This window comes from Loxodonta africana, chromosome 1 (genome assembly GCF_030014295.1).
Source record: "Loxodonta africana isolate mLoxAfr1 chromosome 1, mLoxAfr1.hap2, whole genome shotgun sequence".
Taxonomy (NCBI): Eukaryota; Metazoa; Chordata; class Mammalia; order Proboscidea; family Elephantidae; genus Loxodonta; species Loxodonta africana.
Genome location: NC_087342.1, coordinates 89,009,667 through 89,025,832, shown reverse-complemented (window position 1 = coordinate 89,025,832; position 16,166 = coordinate 89,009,667). Strand labels below are relative to the sequence as shown.

The 16,166-nt window shown below is 40.4% G+C and overlaps 1 protein-coding gene across 1 annotated transcript; it reads right to left on the bottom strand.

The window, feature by feature from the left end:
* Positions 1-225: 225 nt before the first annotated feature.
* LOC100659202 (tripartite motif-containing protein 26-like) lies at positions 226-12,507 on the bottom strand. Its single transcript, XM_003421813.3, has 7 exons — positions 12,009-12,507; positions 10,810-10,905; positions 10,394-10,624; positions 8,673-8,695; positions 4,023-4,138; positions 3,349-3,381; positions 226-2,713 (listed from the first exon to the last, which is right to left on the bottom strand). The coding sequence occupies exons 1-7, from the start codon at positions 12,447-12,449 to the stop codon at positions 2,022-2,024; spliced, it is 1,632 nt and encodes a 543-aa protein (XP_003421861.2). The 5' UTR covers positions 12,450-12,507; the 3' UTR covers positions 226-2,021.
* Positions 12,508-16,166: the final 3,659 nt, after the last annotated feature.

The following is a 16,166-nucleotide window of genomic DNA, read 5'->3' as shown; positions in this document are numbered from 1 at the left end:
AAGGTGTATATGGGTTTTTGTATGAGAGGCTGACTTGATTTGTAAACTTTCACTTAAAGCACAATAAAAATTATATATAAAAAAAAAGGAAGACAGAAAAAAAAAAAAAAGAATCTATTATAACAATTGTTCCAGTAGCAGCAACAGCAACATCCCATTTTCAAAGATAGCAGAGGAAATGGTCCTGGCAGCAGTGGTCACTGTCCATCACCAATGGTGTCCTCAGGCCAAGTAGCACTAGCAGTTGCAGCAGCAGCTATCTTCATGGGATTGTTTCTATAACATGATGGTGGGCACTGTTCCTAGTATGTGGCCAACTTGCTTCCAGTCCACCAGAGATTCTGTGATCTCCCTCTTATCATTTTTCTTCTGTTTATCTGTCTAGTAAGATCGTAAACAAACAAAACCCCATTGCTCTCGAGTTGATTCTGACTCGCAGCAACCCACAGGACAAAACAGATCTGCCCCATAGGGTTTCCTTGGCTGTAATCTTTATAAAAGCAGTCTGCCACATCTTTCTCCAGCAGGACAGCTGGGGGGTTGAAACCTCTGACATTTTGGTTAGCAGCCAAATGTTTAACCATCGCAATACCAGGGCTCCTTAACATCAGTCTCTGATTTTGTAAAAGATTCTAAAGAGGAACAGTTCCACCACCATCTTGCTTACTTATATTCTGGTTCACACTTATTTCCAGCCAAACTCATTAGTACATCCTTAACCCATAAAATCTGTTCCCTCAGGTTCTGTAAAGTCATTAAACGTGAACTGAGCAGTAACAGAATATATTAGCTAAAACTCTTGGCCATTTGTTATATTAAAAAATCTAGCTGTAAACTGCTTTGTCCCTGCTATATCGAGGATTCTGAGCACATAATATTGGCAATCTACTTCAACTTTCTTGTACTGATGCATGTATATACAGGATATAGGGATCTTCTATTATTTGGTCCTATTTCCCAACAAAACATTTTTAAATGAACTATCAAAGCAAATTTCCCCACACCTCCTGACCCAGGAATGCTAGCTTGTACTTGTGCATGCATGACATGTTCCATTTACATACTGACAATTCCACCAATCCCCTCAAGTTCTGGTAATGCCTCCACTTCCTCCTCCCTCCTGCTGCAGCTCCCATGCTGACTCCCAACCTGCCCCTTCTTGGCAATACAGTAGGACCTCCAGACTTTACAGGAGGGTAGATACTTATGACCCTCCCTCATGGTGCTCTACATGCCCCAATATTGTTTAATAAATTTCTCTTCTCTAAAATTAGCCAGATTCATTTTCTGCTACCTATAGCTAAGGCTACTAATTTAACCTAATTTTTTAAAAATAAATATCTGTTTCTACAATCGCAAAACTCAGCTGACATAAGCTTACTTAACAATCAAATGATTTATAAAAACACATATATGTCTGAGCCTCCGATGGTTTCCTCCCTCCCTTCTTACTGTAAAGATTATAAGAATATAGCAAAAATAAATAAACCAATTCCCACTCCGGATATCTCAAACCACAAAATATATAAAGATCAGATGCTTCATCAGGCATGAATTGTATCAAAATACTTCCCCAGCTGGTTAGAAAGCTATCAGGAGAAATTATGTGACAGGTGCTTTAGAAATGGATACGGATGTTGTAACCAATTACTATTAGTGGCCGAGGTTGTGATCCTATGACGTAGTCGCTCTTTCTCAGACCTCTGTCTTAGTGGCAGATGAAGACAAGGACAAAATCAAAGGTAACAGAAGACAAAGATTAACAATATCACTCATTTTAATAAGTACTTTGAAGACATTTCAATTCTTCCACTCTAGATAAAGCAGGTCAAGTATTACCACTCTCATTTTAGAGATGAAGCAGAGAGGACTCCTGGCTCCCCACTATATACCACATTGCTCCAGTCAGCTAAGGGGACTCAGAACCCCAGCAGAACAGTTAGTTGAGGTAGAAAGTTGGGAATGATATAGAGGAATAAGGGATAAATGAAATAACCTAGGGCTGTGCCTGAGGCCTTCTCTCATGGTCTCAATGTAAGTCTGGATCTCATGCAATTAAGCCACAGGAAAGGGAAAATTTTCCCAGTGAAAGAAGATGAGAATTCATAGATAAACTCCTGAGTTCTAGCATTGATAAAGGTTACCTTCCCCCCATCATAATCCAGAGCAACTCCAATCTGCCTTGGACAGTAGGACAGGATTCGGAAAGGCTCAGGGCTAGTAAATATATAGGCTCCAGCTGAAGACAGCTGCAGAGTCCAGAATCCCTCCTCAGGGGTGAAGTTGAGAAATCCTCTTCTTACCACAGACTCTCTTGCTACCCCCACCAGGCAGAATTTTGGCCATATTCCTTTTTCCTGAGACAACTGTTCCTCCAACTCTTCATTCTCATTTCTGTATCCAATAGAACTATATGCATCAGTGATGCCTATGAATCTACCAAGATAGCTACTGCTAAACATACCTCTGGCTCCATACCTATATTTCATTGCTTCTTCCTCCTCCTCTGCTTCCCACCATATCCTATCCACTTTCACTTCCCAGTACACTTTGCCCCATGTGAAGCCCTTACTGCCCAGCACACCAGGCTCAGGATCAAATCGCTGACTGTGTTGGTATTTGTTCATCCACAAGCCAGTGAATATCATACTCTTCCCATCTGGAGACACTGAGAGGTAGCCATTGGCTGTCTGGGAATTCAGGATGATCTTCACTGTGGGGACAAGGGAATAAAGGTGTGGTATCATAAAAGATATCAAAGGAGTTTGTTTGGAGCCCTTCTAACAATAGTGGGAGAGCCTCTTTGGGGACCAGGACAGAGATTGCCTTAGACCTTGTGCTCACACTACTATTAGCTCCCATATCTAGAGAATGAAGAAAACAGGTTATAAATTCAAGGGCATAGGCAGCATGATGGGACTTGTGAGGAAAAAAAAAAAAAGGGAGAGAGAGACGGAGAGAGAGGAACTTGGACAATTATGGTTGGGGAAAAGCTTGTGGTTTTGAAATCTAAGGGATAAAGAGACTTGGGATAGATCCAAAACCAAAAATCAAACCTGCTACTGTCCAGTAGATTTTGAGTCATAGCAATGCTATAGGACAGAACTGCTCCACAGGGTTTCCAAAGAGCTGCTGGTGGATCTGAACTGCAGACCTTTTGGTTGGCAACTGAGCTCTTAAGCACCAAGCCACCAGAGCTCCTGGGATAGACCAGCCATTATAAAAACATTCCTGGTTAAAGAGCTGATCCACAAGTAAAGGGGCTTCCAAAGAAAGCTGCAGTGTTAGGTGGGAACCTTTACTTTGTTTGAGGCAAATAGCAGTACACTATCCTCTCCAGATACTCACTTGTCTTGTATTCCAGATCCCTCACCAATTTTCCTAGAGTGAAAGAAGAAAAAGGCAGTTATGTGATTTGGACATCATATCTTTCCAGGTCAAATTATTTTACTCTTGGGCAATACATCTTTAAGACATGATGGGGCCCCGTGAAAGCTCAAGGGAAATAGAGTAGGAGTAGGAGACAGAATTGTCCGGTCTAACATGGTTCATTCAAGGATCCATGCCAATATCTGCTGAATGAACTTGGCACTTCAATGAAGAGGACCTTGGGGGCATATTCTCTGTTCTAAATTCTAAATCTTAAATACCTAGCTCTAAATTGCACTACTTTCTCTATTCTTGAAGGTACCTCTTTGGGGTTCATTCTCCCAATATTCTTTTACCTCACCTTTAGATACAAAGCATCTTTCTTTTTTTTTTAACCAACTTTGAGGCCTATTGATTATGATTCTACCTTTGTCTAGGCAACTTTCTTAGACTGTCATGTGGCAAGTTTCCCTGGTTTTACTTGGATCTGCTTATATTCTCTCCCCAGTGTCTCTGCCAGGTATGAATGAGCTGCAGAAGAGCAAGGAACTCTGAGAAGCCCCAAGACCGGAATCAAAACTCTAGGAAACATCGTAGAAAAAGAAACCAAGGTTTTCTATACTCAGAATCCCTTCCTTCAACTATTTGCTTACCATGGAATCCTCTGAGTCCTTTTTCTAATGAAAGAAGTTTATCTGAAAATTCTTCTGCCCGTTTTCTGATTGCTGGACTGATAGGCTTTTCAATCCAGAACTTCTTCCGGGGGTATCTAGAGAGAGCAGAGTCACAGCAGGAACTACTGAAAGAAAGGCATGAATTCACCACCGTCACCACATATGCATGCGCACACGCACACACACCAACAATGAGTCAAAGAAGGGAGAAAATGAAAGCATTATTTCCAAGTGGTTAGTTTCAACATCAAGGTCAAAGAATAAGATATATAGACTTCTGAGAAACAGGCCATGATCCAAGTATTCTCTGTTGTTAATGTCAGTCTGCCATCGAGTCATTCCCAACTCATGGCAACCCCATGTGTGTACAGTAGAACTGCTCCCTAGAGTTTCCAAGGCTGTGACCTTTTGGAAGCAGAGAGCCAGGCCTATCTTCTGAGGTGCATCTGGGTGGGTTTGAATCACCAACCTTTTGGCTAGTAGTCGAGTGCAATCATTATAACCTGGAGTTAAAATTCCAAATTGTTTGATAGGTGGGAGGAGGATTGGGCAAGTATAACAGGATGCCTCAGAGTGTCAGTTGGTATCCCAAAACTGAGAAAAATAGGTTCCAAGAACTGTCCCATCTCTATTCTAATAGTCTAATCCAGCTGTGCAGAATTTTCAAAATGGGTGGCCTACTATTATTTAAGTTACCATTAGCTCATCAACTACCTCTGGACTCTAATAAGGGAAGACTGAGTATTCACGACTGGGGGCTGGCAATAAAGATTTCTCTGGGGAGAGGTGCCACTGTGTTGTGACTTTCCTTCCCTCACCACAGGGAGGAGAGAGTGAGTGCTCTTCTTCAAGCCAGGTGAGGAAGCTTTAGAGAACTATAGGCAGAACATGACCAGGACGAGTTTTTCTTGCTAGAGCTAGTGGTGGGAAGAGAGGGGAGAAACACGAGGATTGGCGCTTGACACTCGTGTGAAGTCTGAAGGTGCTGGGCTGACAGCAGGGTGGGTATAGCATCTTCAATAAGAGCAAGCTTAACTTCTTGAGGGCAGAGCAATGGTATGTATAGCTAGTAAGCCAGATATAGAGCCAAGGAAAGGATCTAAGGTGGATCATCTTCAAAGAGGCTACCTGGAGGTGCAGAGTAACTTCAACAGATGTCAATGGCTGAGAGAGGAGTATCAGAAGTGGAGAGCTCAAGGAGACATCATATGGATCAGGGAAAAGCAGAAGAGAGACCTCAGAACTGGTGAAATACAGTCTATATTTTTCAGTAAAAGTTACAGGTAAAAAGCTGGACAGAGTTATATAAGCTAAATACAAAATGGAAGAAATCTGAGGTCTTGATCTTATCAGACAGGAATGAACTCAAGGCAAAATAGTAAATAAGACAGTAAAACAAAAACCCATTGCCGTCGAGTCGATTCCGACTCATAGCGACCCCATAGGACAGGGCAGAACTGCCCCATAGAGTTTCCAGGGAGCGCCTGGCGGATCTGAACTGCCAACCTTTAGGTTAGCAGTTGTAGCACTTAACCTCTATGCCACCAGGGTTTCCAAATAAGATAACAGTATTTTATAGTAATAATAAGATTATAATCTACAATTAAAATACAACTCTCCTTAAAGGCCACACAGAGGTCATTGGTGATTGGGGGTAAAATTCTTGCCTTCCACGTGGGAGACCCAGGTTCAAGCCCCAGCCAATGCTCCTCAAATGCAGCCACCACTCATCTGTCAGTGGAGGCTTGTATGTTGCTATGATGCTGAACAGGTTTCAGCAGAGCTTCCAAACTAAGATGGGCTAGGAAGAAAAGCCTGGCAATCTACTTCTGAAAACTAGCCCGTGAAAATCCTGTGGATCACAATGGTCCAAACCCATTGTGCTTGGAGTTGCTATGAGTTGGGGGGGGCGACTTGACAACAGCTAACAACAACAAGGACAAAGGTGATGCAGGGGAAAAAAGCATCAAAATATTAAAAAGTAAAAACTATAAGAATACAAGGAAAAATAGGCAAAAACTCACTTCTAGTAGGAGTCTTTAACTGACCTCTCTTAGTCCATGAGGAATGAAGAAGTCAAAAAATAAGTACCAGCACAAACGATCTAGATAATAAAATTACTAAGGAAGACTTCATGGAGATATAGCAAATCCTGCTGCAAGAAAACAGATGCTGGATGCACAGGTGTGCTATATTATAATTGCCCCCTCACCATCTCCCTGGATGCTAATGGACGTAAAGTGTGCATTTTGGTGATTTCGATGATTCCCCTCTGAAGGAACCCAGAACACTATCTTAGTGGGGTAAAGGAGGAAGGGCTGTTCTCTGGTGCCAGTAAATCTAGAATAGCCTGAACAGGGGCAATAAATGATGTCTATTGTCTACAGGTGGACTTCCACTTTTGGTATCCCCTTTTACCTTTTATTGCCATCTTTCATTGCCCCTTTCCCTACCTGCTCTCTATACGTGTCATTTGGCACATAGACATGGCTGTCTGATTAGTATTAAATCCCAGGAGAGAAGAATTTAGGTATTCTCCTTCCAAAACATGAATTGGGGTGTGTCTGGACAAGAACCTAACTTTGGGGAACCTAGGCTGATGATGTGTGCTATTCTACTCATCCCTGTATTGTTTACTGTGAGTAATAAACTACTGTTGATCACACCATTACAAGTATCTGGTCTGTGCCCTCCTCCAAACTGTCTTTACTAAGACGTTGTGAATACAGTAATGTTGCAACAGAGAACGCAACCTTCTTTTCAAATGTTCATGGAATTGTCACAAAAATTTACAACTTGTAAGGTACACAGAAAGTCTCAACAAAGTTCAACAAGTAGAAATAGCAAAGATAACATTTCTGATCACAAAATAAAAATACAATAAAGCAAAAAAAGCCTACTAGAAAAAAAGGTGACAAATATCCTCTATCTTAAACAAATCTTATGGTTACTAGTAAATCAAATAGAAAATTAAAAATACTTAGAAAACAGTAATAATAAAAATACTATATAATAGAAAATTTGGTATACAGCAAAAACAGGATTCACAGAAGACAAAAACAATAAACCATTAATTAACCTAATTAGGAAAAAAGGCAGGCATGGGAGATGAAAGCAAAAATACACAAAGTACTAAATGAAAAATATTTAGATATTCAAAAAATTAATACATTTAAGGAAATTATTTTGACTACACAAATAATTTTGAAAACACAAATGAAAATGGTGACTTTACAGAACATACCAATACTAAATATTTCAATTAAAAATTGTCAGAATGTACTTATTAAAAATAAAAAACAAACTTATATGTTGATTATAAGAGACACATTATAAAATAGCAACACAGAAAAGTTGTGAGTTAAAAGATATAAAAAGAAACACCACGCAAATACTAATCAAAAAGAAGCTGGAATAATTTTCTAGTATCAAAGAGTACTACTTTAAGGTGAGATGTATTACCTATTCTGTATGGCCCTCATTTCTTATATAATTCCTCATCTCTAATGTCTCTGTCCAGTCTCCCCAGACAGGGCCTCTGCTCTTCCAGATCTTATGGCCTATCTCACTGCCTGTCTTTCTACCCAGTGTTTGGCCAACAGTAAATATTCAGCATATGCTAATGTCCAAAAAAGACCCAACCCACTGCCGTTGAATTGATTCCAACTCATAGCGACCCAATATGACAGAGTAGAACCACTCCGTAGAGTTTCCAAGGAGCGCCTAATGGATTCGAACTGCCGACCTCTTGGTTAACAGCCATAGCACTTAACCACTATGCCACCAGGGTTTCCTATGCTAATGTAGGTCTTGGATATCCCTGGAAATGAATTGTGTATTATCAAAATGCTGGCCTTTTATTCTCTGTCCAGAGCTTCTGTGTTCTGTGTGGGTATGATCTTGAAACTGTCCATGATAAGTGTTTAACAGGCATTTCTCTGCAGAATCCCTGCAGGAGAAATCATTATTCCTATGACATACGTTGGAAACCCTGTTGGCGTAGTGGTTAAGTGCTATGGCTGCTAACCAAAAGGTTCGCAGTTCAAATCCACCAGGCGCTCCTTGGAAACTCTATGGGACAGTTCTGTTCTGTCTTATAGGGTAAGTATGAGTTGGAATTGACTCGACAGTAATGGGTTTGATTTTTTGGAGTTTATGACATATGTAAGTGTCTTCTTCCTCTGGAAGGGCAGCGAGCAAAAAACTAGGGAGGTTTACGGAGCATGAAGGACAGTCTGATAATAAAATGTGCCCTACAGAATATGGGGGAAACTGAGGTCAAGAGTAGCAGGTAGGAATGGGAAGAATGACAAGAAACTAGGTTAGAAAAAAACTTGGGGTTCTAAATTTTCTCTAATAACTCTCATTATCTGCTACCATGTCACTTCTCTCTCAGCCCATTACCATCCCAACATAAGTTCCATGACAATAATTTTTCTAGAACTCAGTACCCCATTCCATGGAACACCCTTCAACTGACCCCTGCAGAAGAACCTCTCTCCTCCCTCCAAATAATCCCCTTCCCAGTCCTTGTCAAATTCCAACAAGTTAAGATGAAAGAAAGAAAAAAAAAACAAAGGGACACCAGGAGTGGTTTAAAAAAGGAAATAAAAAGCGAGCAGGACTTACTTGCTTATTATGTCACTTGGGTCCTGGAAAGGAAGAGAACACAGACACTGTCACGGAAAGAAGGGTCCCAGGAGTCATCATCACCATCCCCTGCTATGGGCTCACTGGGGAATGGGTACACAACAAGAATGTACAGAGAATTATTCTGATGGGCCTGAACCTGTTCTGCTCTCTGCTGTAGTTTCAGTTTTAGGGACTCATGCTTCCCCCTCCTTTCCTGCATTTGAGTTCTAGACCATCTCCTCCAGGAAACCCTCCTTGATTTACACCCTTCCTCCATTCTTCCACCATTCATTCGCCACTCCATTAGACCTAGTTCCCACTTGGAGCAAATGGAAGGAAAACTGCTCTCTACCACTTTTATTTCTTTGGTCACATAAAGGCCCCTTCTGACTATCCTTAAGTAAGATTATCCATCATACCATGACCACTTAAGGCTTCCCTCTTGACTGCACCAGGAGTGTGGAGAGTCAAAGAAAAAGGAAGGTACTGTTTCTGTTACGAAACCCTTAGCATACATTAAATTACATTCATATGTTCACCCTGCCATTTAAAGATTTTATTCTTAATGATACAAGCTTCTGAGATCAAACATTATGTAAAGTATCTTACCTACCACTAAAACTCACTGCGTCAAGCGAGGCCATTCCGACTCATAACGACCCTGTAGGCCAGAGTAGAACTGCTCCATAAGGTTTCCAAGGCTATAAATCTTTACGGAAGCAGGCTGCCATATTCTTCTCCAGAGAAGCAACTGGTGGGTTTGAACTGCCGACCTTTTGGTTAGCAGAGCCTGAGCCACCAGGGCTCCTGCTGAAGTACCTTACCCGTTTTTATATCCAAGGAAATAAGGCCAAGACAGGATAATTTGAAAAATCACATCGATTCCTTTTTCAAAATATCTGTCCTATATCATCCCACTTCAGTCTCAAAATACTTCATGTTTTCATTTCTATGAGTCTTTTAACAGATTCTTTTAGTAGGATCTTTCCTCCTTTTTACTCTCTCCTTCAAACCCATCTATATAATTGACAGACTAATCTTTCTAAATAATTCTATTTCTCTATGTTTACAGATAATTAACTATAAGAATCCTCCTGTCAAGCAGTTAAGACCGAAATCTCTGCCTGCCTTGGAAGGCCTCTCCTCAGCTGGCTCCATCTGACCTATCTCCTTTTCTCTTGAACTTCTTCGTCACTTAAAATGACTCCTCCAGAAAGGTAGTTCCCCTCACTCTATATCCCCTTCCTACCTGCTCACCACCTATAAATACCCACTTGCCCACACAAACACCAAGATTATTCCTACCACCCTCTGTCTCACCAAATGGCATGTTCAGTTCCTCCTTTTTGCTAAACCAAATCTTTACATTTTCCTCAAGGCCAACATTAAGACCCTCTTCTTCCACAAAGCCTTCCATAAGTAAACTCACTAAACTGTGGCCTCCAGTTTGACTACAAGATTTAACACTCGATTATTTGTTGTAATCATAAATGTACAGATTTTGCTGACTCGCTGTATGGCCTATGCATATTACAGTCGCCTGCCCACTGCAATTTGAGGCTTAAAACCTATTTGCTGGCTGATTAACTTATCAGATAACTCAGTAAGTGCGCATAAAACCTTCCTTTCCTACCTCCTTGTCCAAACCTCTTGCTAATAAGGGGTCACAGTGCAACTTAGAACAAGAGGACTCAGATACAGTTTAGTTGGTCCCTCACCTGCAAAAGTTCAAGTGCTGGCTGTTGTGCCTTCTTCTCCAACTCGGAAATCAGGGTCCCAAGCCGGATGACCTCCTTAGAGCCCTTGGTAACATGGCTGTTCCTCCCTTCAGCAAGCTCTTGCTCTAGCACCTCCAGCCACTCCAACAGGTACTGCTCCCTTTCTCTCAAGAACTGATGGCCCTGTTCAAACACTGACACAATGTCTTGTCTGTGGTTCTGAAATTTTGTCTACAGTAAATGCAGAAAGAGAAAGATGATTTCTTCTGAGAGACTAGGAAGCACCAGAACATTTGTGAGATCTCCTGGGGATAAGTTCATAAGGTAAATCCCTTCCATTACCCTCTTCTCCCTCATTTTCTTCTACTCTTTGACACACACGTGTACACAGAACATTCACTCAGGACTTCTCTTACCAGCAGGGCCTCAATCTCATCTTCTCTTGTAGACTGGAAATTCTGAACCCGGTCCCTGTCTCCCTTCAGAATCTTCAGATGGTTTAGAATTTTGCTCTATGGAAATAAACATAGATAATCTTAAGATCAGGATAAAAATGGCTTCAAAAGAAAAAGAGAATGATCCAGAGTGAAATTAAAAAGGCTTGGCCCTTATTGTTGTGTGCTATCAAGTCAATTCTGACTCATAGTGATTCTATCTGATAGAGTAGAACTGTCCCATAGGGTTTCCTAGGCTGCAATCTTTACAGGAACAGTTCTCCAGTATTTTCTCCCATGGAACTACTGGGTGGGTTCAAATTGCCAACCTTTCAGTTAGCAGCTGAACACCTAACCTTGGCACCATCAGGGCTTCTGCCTTTGACCCTATGCAGTATAATAACACTCATGTGGAACAGTTTCTATTCTAGTTAATGAAAAAGAAACACAATTAGTGCTATGTTGGCTTAGAGCAATTTCTTAGAAATGAGATAAAATAATAATTTAGTACAACTATTAAGATTTATGATATAGTTTTTATTTATATTCACCCTGTCCTTTTCTACCAAAAATATAATTTATATTAAAATTAATTAATACATAGAAAAAGAAAACCCCCCAAAGTGAGGGAAACTATATATACTAACTTCAAATTATTGAGAGAATGATTAAATTGGTTTTAAGTCTCCTGTCAGCCAAGGAGAAAAGGGAAAGAATAAATTACATCTTCTTCAGCAGACAAGAAGAAATATGCCAGTATCTCAGAGGAAATAACATTTTCTCTGGGATTAAATTCTAAAAGAAAATTTATACAGGAGATTTTTTACAGGATATGATATCCTCAAATATATTCTTATAATGATTATGTGCTGGAGAGCACACAATTTGAAGCTACATACAAAAATTTTTTTTTTTTTTTTTTTTACCAGGAGGGCTCTCAGGAGTGCTGGTATTCTGTACTGTTGATTGCGACCTGATCCAAATGTCTCAGAAACCAAAACATCAAAGCAATAGGATGGACTTACTATTACAAAAGATAAACAAACCAGTTTTCTTATCTTAATTCAAAGGTTAGCATTTTACCAAGGACTTACCATGCTAAAGAATTTGGGCCTTATCCCATTAGATACTATAGAATTTTTGGCAACAAGAACAAAACTGGGGTCCAACAGGCTTCTTACCCGGTAAGGCTGTGCAGCCTTCTCGAGGAGAACTGCAGCATGGTGCCTATGCTCCTGGGACTCCCGACACATCACACACAGTATCTGCCGGTCATCCTTGCAGTAGTAATGGAGCTTCTCTAGGTGCTGCCCACACAGCTTCTCTGCTCTTTGCTCAGGTGTTCTTTCCTCTCTTGGTTGTCTCTCCTCATCTACTTTCATTCTCCAGATGTTCTCCACCAGGCTGGCCATCTGCCATACATGGCGGATATTCTCTTTCTTAAAGGGGGTCTTGCAGAGGGAACAATACAGGGGTTGCCTGGTGGATTCACAGACCTTAATAACGCAGCGGTAGCAGAAGACGTGGCCACAGTCAATGGTTACTGGGTCTCTCAAGTAGTCAAGGCAGATGGAGCACAGTACCTCATCCTCCAGGTTTCTCAGTGGGGAGGCAGCAGCCATGATAAAGCTGTGTCTAAATCCTGCAGAATTTCCTCTCAAAGTGAGGAATTACTTTCTAAAACAACACGAAGAAAAAAGCAAAACTGCAAATTTAATAAACTTCAAAATGAAACCCAGGAGAAAATAATTTTTATGTTCAGACTATTCCCATAATTTTGCCCCAAATCTAAATTTCCTTCCAGAACAATAATCAGAAATGGTTCCAGCCTGCAGAGTTAAATTTCAGGCAGCTAGCTCTGTTGTTATTAGCATTTCAAAGGGTACTAGCATATGTAATTAAGTGAGGTATTCTAGAAGTTTATGAGGAAGTATATTCTCAATAAAGTCTAAGGGATTTGTGTCCTAGCACTTAGTGTATTAGCTCAGTAGAAAATATTTGCTGTAATAATTCAACAGTAACCAGTAGTCATCTAGTCCATTCCAACTTATGGTGACCCTATTGTGTCAGAATAGAACTGTGCTCCATAGGATTTTCAATGGCTGATTTTTTGGAAGCAGATCACCAGGTCTTTCTTATGAGGCACCTCTGGATGGACCCAAACCTCGAACGTTTCGGTTAGCAGCCAAGTACATTAACCATCTACACCACCCAGCGATTTTAATTTAACAGTAGAAAATAAGAATTATAAAAATGTTGGGCTGTATCTTAAAACTCATCTGAAAATATGATAGCTTGGCAGTATGGGTGTAATTGAATTTTAGGTTTTGTTTTTCATAGTAAATATCATCATCATGGTTTAAACAAATGTTTCTTAAATTTTTTTTTTTTTTACCATGAATGAAAGTAAGAAATGATGTGTTCACACCCAATCTGATGTACACCCACACACACACACACACTTACTAAAACACAAGTTTCATTAAATACTATTTACTCTTTATTATGTATAACACATTGATTTTTTTGTTGTTACATTCCATCTTTAAAAATACTGGTATAACCTAAAAACTTAATGTCATGATTGCAACCTGCACTTTTTGTAAAACACTGATTTAAACTTCTATAACTTTATCATTCACCCTGATGTATACTCCAAGTGCAGGTTTTGAATGTACTATTTTCACCTTAAATTCACATGTCCAAATGTATTATCGCCCTCATTTTTCCTGTTTCTCAGGAACAGGTACTAACAACCAACCCATTACCCAAGCCAAAAACCTAGGAGTAATTTTGAACACCTCTTTCTCTCACTACCATCGTCCACACGTAGTCACTAAATTAAACAACACAATACATGAAATAGAAGTTTCACTGCATGCCTAAGGGGATACTGTACTTCTGTTATGGGTAATGGAAAAATTTGGGAGTAGATAAGGGTGATACTAGAACATGATGGACATAATTATTGTCGCTGAATTGTACAGATGAAGATTGTTGAAATGGCAACTATTTTTTGTGAGATAAATATTTAACATAATAAAAAAATTTTTTTTTTAATTCACTGTATGGCTTATTTTTTTATTCACTATATGGCTTACCCCCACGTGTCTGTCATTTTGGCGTACTGTGGGGGCTTGCGTGTTGCTGTGATGCTGGGAGCTATGCCACTGGTATTCACATCCAGCAGGGTCACCCGTGGAGGACAGGTGTCAGCTGAGCTCCCAGACTAAGACAGACCAGGAAGGAGGACCCGGCAGTCTACTTCTGAAAAGCATTAGCCAGTGAAAACCTTATGAATAGCAGTGGAACATTGTCTGATACAGTGCTGGAAGATGAGCCCCCCAGGTTGGAAGGCACTCAAAAGATGACTGGGAAAGAGCTGCCTCCTCAAAGCAGAGTTGACCTTAATGACATGGATGGAGTAAAGCTTTCGGAACCTTCATTTGCTGATGTGGCACAATTCAAAATGAGAAGAAACAGCTGAAAATGTCCATTAATAATCAGAACCTGAAATGTACGAAGTATGAATCTAAGAAAATTGGAAATCATCAAAAAAATGAAATGGAATGCATAAACATCGATATCCTAGGCATTAGTGAGCTGAAATGGACTGGTATTGCCCATTTGGAGCCGGACGATCATATGGTCTACTATGCTGGGAATGACAACTCGAAGAGGAATGGTGTTGCATTCATCGTCTAAAAGAACATTTCAAGATCTATCCTGAAGTACAACGCTGTCAGTGATAGGATAATATCCATAAGCCTACAAGGAAGACCAGTTAATACGACTAGTATTTAAATTTACGCACCAACCACTAGGGCCAAAGATTAAGAAATAGAAGATTTTTATCAGCTGCTGCAGTCTGAAATTGATTGAACATGCAATCAAGATGCATTGATAATTACTGGTGATTGGAATGCGAAAGTTGGAAACAAAGAAGAACGATCAGTAGTTGGAAAATATGGCCTTGGTGACAGAAACAACGCCGGAGATCGAGCAATAGAATTTTGCAAGACCAACGACTTCTTCATCGCAAATACCTTCTTTCACCAATATAAACGGTGACTATACACATGGACCTCGCCAGATGGAACACACAGAAATCATATTGACTACATCTGTGGAAAGAGATGATGGAAAAGCTCAATATCATCAGTCAGAACAAGGCCAGGGGCCAACTGTGGAACAGACCATCAACTGCTCATATGCAAGTTCAAGCTGAAACTGAAGAAAATCAGAGCAAGCCCATGACAGCCAAAATATGACCTTGAATATATCCCACCTGAATTTAGAGACCATCTCAAGAATAGATTTGACACACTGAACACTAGTGACCGCAGACCAGATGAGTTGTGGAATGACATCAAGGACATCACCCATGAAGAAAGCAAGAGGTCACTGAAAAGACATGAAAGAAAGAAAAGACCAAGTCGGATGTCAGAGAAGACTCTGAAACTTGCTCTTGAGTGTCGAGCAGCTAAAGCAAAAGGAAGAATTGATGAAGTAACAGAAATGAACAGAAGATTTCAAAGGACCTCTCGAGAAGACAAGGTAAAGTATTACAACGACATGTGCAAAGAGCTGGAGATGGAAAGGGAAGAACACACTCGGCGTTTCTCAAGCTGAAAGAACTGAAGAAAAAATTCAAGCCTCGAGTTGCAACAGTGAAGGATTCCATGGGGGAAATATTAAACGACGCAGGAAGCATCAAAAGAAGATGGAAGGAATACACAGAGTCATTATACCAAAAAGAATTAGTCGATATTCAACCATTTCAAGAGGTGGCGTATGATCAGGAACCGATGGTACCGAAGGAAGAAGTCCAAGCTGCTCTGAAGGCACTGGCAAAAAACAAGGCTCCAGGAATTGATGGAATATTAATTGAGACGTTTCAACAAACAGAAGCAGCGCTGAAGGTGCTCACTCGTCTATGCCAAGAAATATGGAAGACCGCTTCCTGGCCAACTGACTGGAAGAGATCCATATTTATGCCTATTCCCAAGAAAGGTGATCCAACCGAATGTGGAAATTATAGAACAATATCATTAATATCACACGCAAGCAAAATTTTGCTGAAGATCATTCAAAAATGGCTACAGCAGTATATCGACAGGGAACTGCCAGAAATTCAGGCTGGTTTCAGAAGAGGACGTGGAACCAGGGATATCATTGCTGATGTCAGATGGATCCTGGCTGAAAGCAGAGAATAACAGAAGGATGTTTACCTGTGTTTGACTATGCAAAGGCATTCGACTGTGTGGATCATAACAAACTATGGATAACGTTGCAAAGAATGGGAATTCCAGAACACTTAATTGTGCTCGTGAGGAACC

What these genes read in the sequence shown, in the direction of transcription:
- LOC100659202 (XM_003421813.3), bottom strand. Translation starts at nt 12,449, where the DNA reads ATGGCTGCTGCCTCCCCACTGAGAAACCTGGAGGATGAGGTACTGTGC. An exon ending in ATGAGATTGAGGCCCTGCTG is followed by an intron (nt 10,625 to 10,809) that starts GTAAGAGAAGTC and finishes CATTTACTGTAG; the next exon opens with ACAAAATTTCAGAACCACAG. An exon ending in GGATCTGGAATACAAGACAA is followed by an intron (nt 2,714 to 3,348) that starts GTGAGTATCTGG and finishes TTGTCCCCACAG; the next exon opens with TGAAGATCATCCTGAATTCC.